Raw genomic sequence first — 12,589 nt, 5'->3', positions numbered from 1 at the left:
GGTTCAGTAGTTGGGCCGTGAAAACGTAGCAGACAGACAGACACACTTTCGCATTTATAATATTAGTATGGATATCATAACTCAGACGTTACGGATGAAGTCCTTTATAGGACGAGCCAATTACTATTAGTTTTGCATTTAATTTTCTACCAAAATGTGTGATTTTGGCAACTAACTGGCAATACTTAATATCACAACAGCTGTCAGCTGTCATAACATAACAAACATTTGACGTTTCCACTTTCTTAATTACGTTGAAATTCGTGATTTTATCGCAAAAATAATAAATTCCTGCCAATGAAGCAACATTATATGTAAAATATGTCGTTTCCAAAGATCGAAGGATATGTAGTAACTGAGAAACTCGGTTCGGGCAGCTATTCAACAGTCTATAAAGCCTATACTAAGGTAAACAAGTGTAAATTAAAAAAGAACACCCCCGACAAGTGAAGGTTACAGTAACTAAAAAAGAGCTGATAACTTTCAAACAGCTGAACTGATTTTCTTGGATTTTAGCTAAGAACACTCTCGATCAAGCCACCTTTCAAAAAAAAAAAACTTAATTACAATCGGTTCATTAGTTTAGGAGCTACGATGCCACTTTGGGTCGGGGGTTAACAAAGACACACATTATTACACCTTTAACAAGCGATTTTAAGTGTATTTAAAAAAAAAAACTATAGTTAGTAGTTCAATTATGAACTACTAACTATATAGTATAAATTTAATTTCATTAATCGCATATTCAATCATAAATAAGGTCATAGGTGTATTTAAAGTCCTTGAAATAAATGTGAGGATAATTTCCTAATTTTAGCTATTAAAATAATGTTTTATTTACTAAAACAAACTAGAATAAGTATTTTATTTGATAGTGTAAAATATATTTATATTTATTTAGCAGAACTTAAGTTATAATTGTAAAAGCATTAAGTTAAACAATGTGAGACTCAGTAAATCAAACTATAATAGTGATTTTCATTGAAACATAGCCAAACATATTGTTGCTTATATGAGTGAGAGAGACAGAGGACAGCTTTGCTTCTCCTGTGCCCCACAATAGGTAATAGCTTTTTTTTAATGCTTATTCTTCTTTATTATCTTCAGGTGGGTGCCAGAACGACCGTAGCTGTAAAATGCATAGACAAGTCCTGCATCAAGCACTCTGGCACTGCCATAGACAACCTGGTGACAGAGATAAGATTGTTGAAGACTCTCACACACCCACACATAGTCCACATGAAGGAATTCACTTGGGATGACAGGTACTATTTATACTTATGTGTATCTGTGTTCTGTGTGATAGCCAAGCGGTTAAGATGTTGGTTTCCTATTTTGAGGTCCCGGGTAATCACCATGGAACCCCTTAAAAGGTCAAATAATCACCTGATGCCCAGTATAATGAAATTTAAATTCTTAAACCTCATCTTGACAACTTAGATCTTTACTGAAACTGTACCTAAATTGGGATGATGTGTAGGTCAAAAATGAATTGTTTCTTTGGAATTATTAACTAGAGGGTTTCCTAAAATTCGTAAAATCCACTTCCACTGTTAGTTTCAAGTTTGCTAAGCGTTTTAAATTATTGATTTAACTGAAAGAGTACAATGAGATGAAGAGATGGATGAGCCTTTAAGAATCTTGTGGGAACACTTTGATTTTCCAGGATAAAAAGTAGCCTATGTCCATTCCAGCCCGGCTAGCATGGGCAGTAGATAAAAATTATATCCCCGATTATATCCACTGATTTCTATGACATCAGTGGATATAATCGGCGGATATAATTTTTATCTACTGCCCATGTTAGCCGAGCTGGGATGTAAGCTAACTCTGTATACCATATTTTATCAAAATTGGTTAAATGGTTGGGCAGTGAAAAGGTGGCAGACAGACAGACAGACACACTTTCGCATTTATTATTATTTATGGATATGGATGTTGCAGAAACATCTATATAATAATGGAGTACTGCTGTGGAGGAGATTTGTCCAAGTACATACACAGATACGGGAGAGTGCCAGAGAAACAAGTAAGTGGCTTATACTTCTTCTTTCTGTTTCTCATTTGGCCTAAGTTTTGATAGAGAAAAATGATAATGAATAAAAAAATCTTAAATATTCCTTACTCTTATCCATTTAAAAGTTCTGTTCTCTATCTCCAAAGATATTCATTTAGATAGAGAACCTCCTTCTTTTTTTGAAGTCTGTTAAAAATAGTGAATGTTTTTGCAATTTTTCTCTATGAAATACTACTAATCCATACTAATATTATAAATGCGAAAGTGTTTCTGTCTGTCTGCTACCTTTTCACGGCCCAACAGTTCAACCGATTCTAACGAAATTTGTTACAGGGTTAGCTTATATCCTGAGGACGGACATAGGCTACTTTTTATCCCGGAAAATCAAAGAGTTCCCACGGGATTCCTAAAAACCCATCCGCTTAACCGATTTGTATGAAATTTGGTACCGAGGTAGCTTGCATCCCTGTATGTATGTTGACATAGGCGTTTTATCCCGGAAAATCAAACAGTTTCCACAGGATCTTTAAAAACCTAGATCCACGCGGACGAAGTCGCGGGCATCCTCTAGTATTATTACAATAAAAATTAGTCTAAAATGAATGCAATTTTATTGTTACAACTTGGCTGAGTCACATTTGTTAAAAGTGTACTGATTTTTTCACAATCATTGAAAATATTATAGTGTGAGAGAAGGTAATGGGTGACCACCGGACCTTAAAGTAATTTTCCATAATCATAATCATAATTTGTTTTGAAAACCAGTATCCTTTAGTGGTTTTCAAAATAAATTAAGATTATGATATATATATATTGAATATTCAAAAAAATTTTAACTAAGTTATTTCTTGCAGGTGCTGTATTTCCTTTAGCAATTGGCATCAGCATTAAAGTTTTTAAGAGAAAAAGGTAATCCCACCAAAAACATTTCATGTTTTGGATGCCAGGACTAACAAGTTCATAATGTTTTCACTGTTAAAAAGTCATGAGATCTCTAGTAGAGCCAAGCCCCTAGCTGAGCTTAGATTTGTGCTGCCCATGGGACCTATCCCAAGTCCAAAGTATATAGCTCTTAAGTGCCCTTCACTGTATCACATTTATAACAATAAATAACAAATAACTCTACTAACAAGCTCTGGTCTTACAAGCCCTAAATCTTAGTAAAAAAAAAATATGGCTTGGCCGTTTAATGTTTGTGAAACTATTACATAACATAACATATTTTAAGTTCAAAAGGATCCAATCCAATTCTCCCTTTGCTAACGTGGTAGATTAAAGCCGTTCTCATTCTGAGAGAAGACCCGTTCTCAGTAGTGAGCTGGTAACGGATTAGTGTATTGTGTATATTAGTGATTAATCCTTATGAAGTACGGAACCCTCAATGCGCGAATCCGACTCGCACTTGGTCATAATCACAGTCATTTATTTGGAAGACTTTATTGCACACACAAACATATATACAGAAAGCATTAGAAGAAACTATACTAAATGGTGCAAAGGCGGCCTTATTGCTATAGAGATCTCTTACAGGCAACCCTTGGTGACCAGAGTGTGGGATGGTTGCACAAAGTTAAATTGCATAGAAGTAATAAATTGGCAAAGTAATGCCTGCTTGTATGCAACACAGGTTCGCTCAGCACATGTCAGAGGAGTCGTCTCGTCACGTGCGCGGGTCGCCGCTGTACATGGCGCCGGAGATGTTACTGGGGGAACACGACGCCAGGGTCGACCTGTGGAGTGTAGGTGAGCTTCTATCCCACACCTTATCCACCCAAGGGTACCTTCCCTCACCTCCCCTCTCATCTACCTCACCCCTTCTCCCCTTATTTATTCACTAGAGGATACCCACGACTTCGTCAGCGTGGATTTAGGTTTTTGAAGATCCCGTGGGAACTGTTTGATTTTCTGAGATAAAAAGTTGCCTATTTCAATTACAGGGACGCAAGCTACTTCGGTACCAAATTTCATACAAATCGGTTAGATGGATGGGTCTTTGGGAATCCCGTGGGAACTCTTTAATTTTCCGGGATAAAAAGTAGCCTATGTCCGTCCCTGGGATATAAGCTAACCCTGTACCCGTCAGAATCCGTTACACTGTTGGGCCGTGAAAAGGTAGCAGACAGACAGACAGAAACGCTTTCGCATTTATAATATTAGTATAGATTAATTTTATTGAAAAAGGCACACAAAACAGGTTGTAACTCTAAAAAGTCTAAATATCAAAATAATAGATCGGGATCCAAGCAACGACCCCTAATAAGTGTACACAGCAATTCATAAATAAATATCCTCATCTCAACAGTGCGTCACGTTCGAATTTCAATTCGTACTTTGCAAGCTAGCGAGCAAAATAACCACTTTCCACGCAGATTTCAAAGGGTAAAAGGAATCTTTTCCGAGCGAGTGAATTGAAAGGGTTGTTTTATTTGCCACAGCTTTAAATGCGAGCCATTAATGTATACTTATGTTTGGTTGCAGGAGTCATCGTGTATGAGTGTCTGTTCGGGCGCGCGCCATACTCCTCCGCCACCTTCAACGAGCTCATCGACAAGATCCAGCGTCGCGCCCCCATACAGGTCATCATCACCAACCAGCCACCAAGCTAGCCACCAAGCAATTACCTATTATAGACCTAACAAAGTGCAACTTTAACTAAGTGTAACTTTGCAATAGAGCATTGTAATGTCTACATCTCCTGAGGATGCTCCGGTGTCGGAGCGAAACGTGTGTCGAGTGTGTTCTGGTGGATTTGTGTGGTGTTGCGTGGTGATGCTCGGGGCTTTCTTACTGGCTATCTTTTCCTGAATGTTTAGCAGTGGGCGGGCGGTGTATGTTGCTTGCTGCATGTTGTACCATACAAATTTGCCGTTTTCAGTGGATTATAGCAAATTAGGCTTGTGTTTCTTTGTATATCATGGACTTCCGTAAAGTAACGCCTGCTTCTATCCATACTATAATATTATATATGCTGTCTGTCTGTCTGTCTGTCTGCTACCTTTTCACGGCCCAACAGTTTAACCGATTCTGATGAAATTTGGTACAGTGCTAGCTTATATTATCCCGGGGACGGATATCGGTAGGTTTTATCCCGGAAAATCAAACAGTTCCCACGGGATCTTTATAAACCTAAATACACGCGGACGAAGTCGCGGGCATCCCCTAGTACAAAATATATTCTACTATCTGCCAAACCACACTTGACCAGCGTGGTAGACTATGGTCAAAATACTTCTCATTCTGATAGGAGACCCGTGCTCCGTAGTGAGCCGGCGATGGGTTGATCGTGATGATGATGATGGTTCTATTGTATTGTACGTAGATTCCAGCCAACGCGTCCATATCGCCCGGTTGTCGCGACCTGCTGACGAGGCTGCTCCGACACGACCCGGACCAGCGGATATCGTACGACGACTTCTTCAACCACGAATACCTAGATCTAGAGCACATGCCTTCCAAGGAGAACTACAATAAGGTACAGTTTACACCTACCATTTAAATGTCGTTTAGCTCCTGTTCAAAAGCCTCAATAGCTCAACCGGTAAAGGAGGTAACCGGAAAACCGAAAGGTCGACGGTTCAAACCCCGCCCGTTGCGCTATTGTCGCACCTACTCCTAGCACAAGCCTGACGCTTAGTTGGAGAGGAAAGGGGAATATTAGTCATTTAACATGGCTAATATTCTTTTTTGACGTGACAACGTCTTATAATTCGATAGAGCCGGCTGCACGCACGAAAAAACATGACTCATGCGGCGTTACCTCGCTCTGAGGCGTTCCATGTAAGGCTTGAAGTGCAAGCGAGAGCGCGGAACGAGCGACAAAGAAGCACAATCGGTCATTGTTGTCACGTTCAACTATCGTCAGTAAACCGACTTTACAGACAACCAATTTTTTATTTAAAAAAAAAAAAATATTTAAAGACTGATGATTTGGACGCGACCAAAAGACATGGCCAATTGTAGCAACTTTGAGACACTCTCCCATTTTTAACAGACTTCAAAAAGGAGGATTTTCTCAATTAGTCTATATGTTTTTATTGTATGTTTGTCACGTTACGTAAGCGGCAACCAGAAGGATTATGGAAGGAAACGAAGATAACTTTTGACTAAAGTAATTCTAGGATTCTTACATTTTACCCTAACCTGACGTCTGCATCAATGTTAGATGCAGACTTACATAATGACGACCTAAAGCTAATCTAACTTTTTTTATCGCTGGTGAATGCGTTTAACAGGGCTCTCTCCGTCACTCGTTTCATACAATCGTAGTTCCAATTTCATTTGAATATTAAGCAACCAAAGTCCATGAAATTTTGCAGACATATTCTAGAAACTAATATCTGTGTCTGTGGTGTTTTAGATTTTTCTAAAAATATGTAGTTTTAAAATTACAGGGGCTCAAAGATTTGTATGTAAATTTTTAAGACCGCGTAACTTTGAAACCGAATATTTTAACAGAAATCTGGAAAACCACAGACATAGATATTAGTTTCTAGTCTAGAATATATGTACAAAATTTCATGGACTTTGGTTGCTTAATATTCAAATGAAATTGGAACTACGATTGTATGAAACGAGTGGAAACGAGTGACGGAGAGAGCCCTCTTAAGTGCGATACAAGTTAACAGGTTAACCTGTTGCAGGCGAAGGCGCTGATGGCGCTGGCCATCGACCTGGAGTGCGCTGGAAGGTTGCCTGAAGCACTGGCCGCTTACAGCGACAGCTTGCGGTACTTGGTGAGAACACTGTACTTTACACTAGCGTCCCGCCCTGACTTTATCCGGGTTATAACTTTTTGAGTAAGCTCCTGAACAACGTGCCCCTACATCCCTAAGGTGCCCACGGATTAACTTTTGGCATCCCATACTGTTTTGTATGGCACCGAGCAAGACAAAACATGCTACTAACACATTTATAAGAAGAAGTTGCAACCAATTTTATCAGTTATTTTACATTTTAAATACTAAAACAATTTACTTATAAAGTTATATCCATTTTACTTTTAGTAATTAAGTCTTTAAACATAGAACATAAAGTATTTTGCTTTTCTTAACTTATATTATGTTAATAATATATCTTACTAAAATTAACAGACAACAAAAGCAGCGCCGCCGAATGATTACTAGTTTTTGTAAGGTTTAGTTTCAATTTTCTTTTCTTTATGAAAACGATTACTTAAGCTATAACCTTTAAAATAGATTGAAAAAAAATAGCTAATACTATCTATTTATTACTTTTTAGCAAATGTAAAAAGATAACAATGAAAAAATTACAATAAAGTCGATTATCTAGTAAAAAGTGTTTTTTTCTTATTTACTCTTTTTATAATATCAATAAACAATAATTATATAAACAAAAAGTCATTTTATTAAAAATTTTTTTCTTTTCCAGGATCCTGGGTATAGTCTTCCTCATATTCGGCTTCATCACCTCTTCATCATCGGCAGCCTCATCTACTGCGTGGTTCTCTGCCGGGAGAACCCCTACCCTCGACATCCCGAGGACTTCTACTGGTCCAAGACCATCGGCCCTTCGGAAATGCACTACAGTGCTAGTGGGAAACCGTATCGCCAAAATGGACATAATGGACATAGATACGACAAATACAATGGAAACGGAAAGTATTCCGATAGAGAAAGTGCTAAGGGTTACTCGGATAGAGAGAGTAAGTTAAGTAGGTACTGAATGTTTGATTAATAAAGCTGCAGACACATTGTTGTGGTACCTACGTCGGGTTACGGGATAGTACAAGGCGATCAGAATCGAACATTTTAAGTATACTTACCTATAATTATTCTTATAATTGAGGTGTAACCAGAATGCTAGCAAAAACTTAGCGTGTCCTATTTACGGACCGGTCATTGATCTCTAGCGACAGTTAGATGTTTTATTTGCAATATACTGTGAACTATTAAATAATACAGAATTTTCCAAAAAAAAAATCGTGGTTTTTTTATATCTTATCAGTAGGTAGGTTACTATTACCTGTCTTTTGCTAACGTTCTCGTTACAGTCTGTATGTAGAAGTGCACACTAGTCTTCGTGACGTTGATCATCACGCCCGATTACATTACAACAACAAAGTAATGTGTTGCGGCTTTTAGGGTGCGTTTCCACTGAAGCGTAGCGGAGCGATTCACTAATCTGATTGGTCGAAACCTCACATCATTATTACCTAGGACTAAGTTCTTCTTCTAGAAACCTCCGCCTTTTCTGGATACTAATTTACCAAATTACATTAGATCCTATTTATAACGATTTTTATGGGCCATTTATTCCCAGACTTCGAAAGAAATATTGATAAAATACTTATTTAAATTCGTTAAGTCTTTAAAAAACGTGTATCACCAGATGAGATTGCAGTCAAGGGCTAACTTGTATCTGAAAAAAAAAAGTAAAAATCTTTTCCTAACTCCATATTTCCACTTTATCGGATACTAGGTCTTTTACAAGTAGTTAGCTATTCTATATACATGATGAGTTTATATATTTTAACAGAATTACCAATGTATAATAATACAAATTTGTACATGTTTTATCTGATTTATAGTTAGGAAAATAAAATAAATGTTTACTAACTTTCAATTAATATTAAAACAATTGTATTGTTTAGTAAGTTTAATTTATAACATTTATTGTAAATAATTTATACATTGATGTTTCGAAAATTCCATATTAATTTACCTGTTATATTAAAATGTAAGTAATAAAGAAATGTCATAATTATAATAAAATGACGTAGTTGGATGAATTCCGGAAAAGTAAATTCAGAGTTTATTTTATTAACTTAAAAATAATAATATTAATAAATGTAATAAATAAAATAAATAAATGACAAAGTATTTTTAATATTTATGATTTTCATTTCATATTTACTTGTACCTACCTACTAACTAGGTCTACGCAGACGATGGCCTACTAAATTATAACGATTATTAGGACAAAAGTTCCTAAAAATAAAAAATAAATTTAATTTCTTGGTTGATGGTACGGAACCCTTCATGTGCGAGTTGGGCTCGCACTTGGCCCATTTTTTTATTTTTCCAGTGCGTGGTAAAACTTTTCATACACGAATTGTGATATTGTGTATCGACTGCGACCACATTATAACCATACTCGAGATGCCTAAAAATCAGTTAAGTGTGAGTCCGAATCACACAGAAAGGGTTCCGTACCATAATACAAGAAATAAAGCTTTTATATTTTTTCATGGCGGCCATTTTGAATTTTTTTATTATTTGTTGTTATAACGGCAATATTAATACATATTCTGTGAAAATTTCAACTCTCTACCTATTACGGTCCACGATATACAGCCCGCTGACAGACAGACGGACGGACGCATGACAGAGGAGGCTTAGTAATAAGGTTCCGTTGGCATCATTCGAGTTCGAAACTCAAAAAGAGTACCATTATGCAAATGAGATTAAAACTGCAAATCAGAATATTTACTTTTATCTTTAGAAGAGTTCAGAAGAGTGCTAGTTTTCTCTGGACGAAGTGATGGCTAAAAACCGCGGCACTCACACTACCACATGGTGGTGTGGAAATGAGTTATTTGGCCAAAACGAGTGTTAGAGTGGGCTTTGTGGCGCTCGTACGCTAAAACTATTGAGTGTAGAACAAAAAAGTTACTTCATAAATTGTTTCTAGTTTAATTCATCCCCAACCATTTTCATCGTAAAATGAGTCTTAAAGAAGTTATCGTCTAAAAACTGTTTTTGGACGCCATTTTTCCATCATTTTGCACGATAAATCAAAAACTATTTATACATAAAAATAAATAAAAATCTGTTTTAGGATGTACAGGTAAAGCCCTTTCATAATACCCCATATACCCCACTTGATATAGTTATCTTATTTTGAAAATTGAAACATTTTAATTTTTTTAAATGATGTAATCACAAATTCGCGGTTTTCAGATTTATTCCTGTACTTGTGCTATAAGACCTACCTAACTACCTTTCATGATTGTAGGTCAACGGGAAGTACCCTATAGGTTGACAGACAGACAGACAGACAGACGACAAAGTGATCCTATAAGGGTTCCGTTTTTCCTTTTGAGGCGTATCTCAAAAGCGTTGATGTGCTGCGTCTTTTTTTAGGGTCCCGCAGGACCCTAAAAAAAGACGCAGCACATCAGCTCCATTCCACTCAATCTAACGTCTTCTATCGCTAGCCTACTTTTAGGTATGGTAAGTATGTAGTAAAATAATAAATAAAACATTCACATTTACAAAAAAACTTATTTATTGGTTTATTTACAAATTACATTAAATATAAACAGATCTGGATTTGTATTTGCTATCATATTCAAATAGTACCTAGAAGGAGATATCTTGCTGATTTTATGTGCGACGTAAAAATGACAATTTTCGTATGAAGTTTTGAACATTGTCTTTATAAAATCCATTTCATTGTAGCATAGTTACAATTTCAATATCATAGGGAATCTAGACCCAGAACTGGAAAAGATGTCGTACAAAATAATAAATATGTTTTTACACGTAGGCGTAGTTCACTCACACAGGGTGAAATAACGCGGCAAGTCACAGAGTAAAAAACAGACAGAGAGAGACAGAAGGACAACGACGTGATCCCTTTTTTTCTTTTGAGGTACGGAACCATAAAAAATCTTTAATAAGTACTATTAAAAAATATAGATAGGGCAGTGACCAGGTACACGACAACGAAGTATAAAAATAAACTTCAGTTGCGCTATTTTGACCTGCATGTGAAAAAATGGCTTTTTAGTAAATATGAAAGTTGCATTACGCTTTTATATTGGTATTTTTGATTGATTTCAATAATTTTAATGACAAACGCCGCGTCACTTCCCTTCATATATGTACAATATGATGCACCTCATAATAATATTATATTGATCAATATAATATTATTATTATAATACATTATCACTATGATATCTCTATGGCGCACCGACACGAAGTTTACTACACACCTGTCTTTTCGACATTCTAGTAATTGACAACATAAATAATATATTATCGTTTTTGAATATTTTTACTAACATGGAATGAGATTTCTTACATTGAATTTATCATAAAAAGTAATATTTTATAAATACTGCCGTTGGTGGAATTCCCACGCAGTTGTAAGCGCAAAATTCTTCGACTATAGAAAAATAAGAGGAAATGAAGTGTATAACGCATACATTTTGAGAAAGGACTCGCTATATTTGCTCTGTTTTAACTGTCATGTCAAAAGTATGGTTTACCCTTAGATTAAGGTGATTACTCGAAAGATTCCTATTTAAACACTAAACTTGTGACAACTTTGTGCGTAAATAGATAAGATTAGACAGATTAGAACAATTTACCTTTAGACATTATTAACTACAAGTGTAAATTAAAAATTTATAACACCCCCGACAATTGCAGGTTACAGTAACTAGAAAAAGAGCTGATAACTTTCAAACGGCTGAACCGATTTTCTTGGATTATGGCTAAGAACACTCTCGATCAAGCCACCTTTCAAACAAAAAAAAAAAACTAAATTAAAATCGGTTCATTAGTTTAGGCGCTACGGTGCCACAGACAGATACACAGACACACAGATACACACGTCAAACTTATAACACCCCTCTTTTGGGTCGGGGGTTAAAAAGACATAATTAAAAATATTTCCTACAATCGACGTGTTTACGAGGCCCTAGAGCTCGCAGCATTTGACCGTTCGTGTCCGGTATCGCCTGGGCTGAAGGAAGGACACAAAGCAAACATGGAGAGTCTTTTCTCAAAAACTATGCACTTTTTGTACTTTGATCGTGCCAAAATTGAAACAAACATGGCGCTAACTCCGCCCATCGGACATTTACAAATAAAATCCTATCCACAAAACGACATTTCACAACAACAAGCGCAAGTGATGTTTTATGAGCTAGAGTAGACGCACTGGCAACCTCTTTAGGCTCTTAAGACTTAAATCCAATTGAATCGGTCATTTCCAAAAACCGCTTAAGTCACTAAATTATATTTTTAAGCACTCAATAAAAACTGTTTCATTCAAAAGTAAACGAATTTCGAAGGACTTTTAGGCTGAATACAGTATTCGGACTTCATAAGGAATGTACAGAATAACATTGCTTTTCCAGGTTTTACGTCTATCTTTGAGGAAACATTCAAAGCATAAAAAGCATGTTTGAGAAAAACTTGACTTATGCTGCTTTTGAAATGACCGATTCAATTCTTATATCACGTATCCTATATAAATAAAATTTTACTAGCTATCACCTGTGACTTCATCCGCATGAAAAGTATGTGTCTAATTTCATTGTACATTTTTTGTTTTAAATTTTCTAACAAGACAGATACTTTTTGGAAAAGTAGCCTATATGCATCCCCAGGATGTAAATAGTTTGCTCTGCGAAAAATTTCACGGTTTAGACTTTAGCTGATATAACAGACCAGATATCAAAGATGTCAATGTCTGTCTGTTCGTGCGAGAAATCTTCAAAACGGCTGAACCGGCTTTAACGCGACTTTTGCAAACAACTGCGCAAGGAATATACAGAGTATCTATTATTACGAGATACAGTAATTATTCTATTTTTTC

General features: G+C 36.3%; 1 protein-coding gene across 1 annotated transcript; it reads left to right on the top strand.

The window, feature by feature from the left end:
• Positions 1-321: 321 nt before the first annotated feature.
• On the top strand, positions 322-8,695 carry LOC123879852 (serine/threonine-protein kinase ULK3-like). Its single transcript, XM_045927743.1, has 9 exons — positions 322-408; positions 1,108-1,188; positions 1,945-2,029; positions 2,872-2,926; positions 3,645-3,760; positions 4,496-4,593; positions 5,337-5,489; positions 6,658-6,750; positions 7,406-8,695. The coding sequence occupies exons 1-9, from the start codon at positions 322-324 to the stop codon at positions 7,697-7,699; spliced, it is 1,062 nt and encodes a 353-aa protein (XP_045783699.1). The 3' UTR covers positions 7,700-8,695.
• Positions 8,696-12,589: the final 3,894 nt, after the last annotated feature.

Source organism: Maniola jurtina, chromosome W, assembly GCF_905333055.1.
Source record: "Maniola jurtina chromosome W, ilManJurt1.1, whole genome shotgun sequence".
In the NCBI taxonomy this organism is placed as follows: Eukaryota; Metazoa; Arthropoda; class Insecta; order Lepidoptera; family Nymphalidae; genus Maniola; species Maniola jurtina.
Note: the sequence above shows the minus strand (reverse complement) of the source record. Positions and strands in the feature narration are given on the sequence as shown.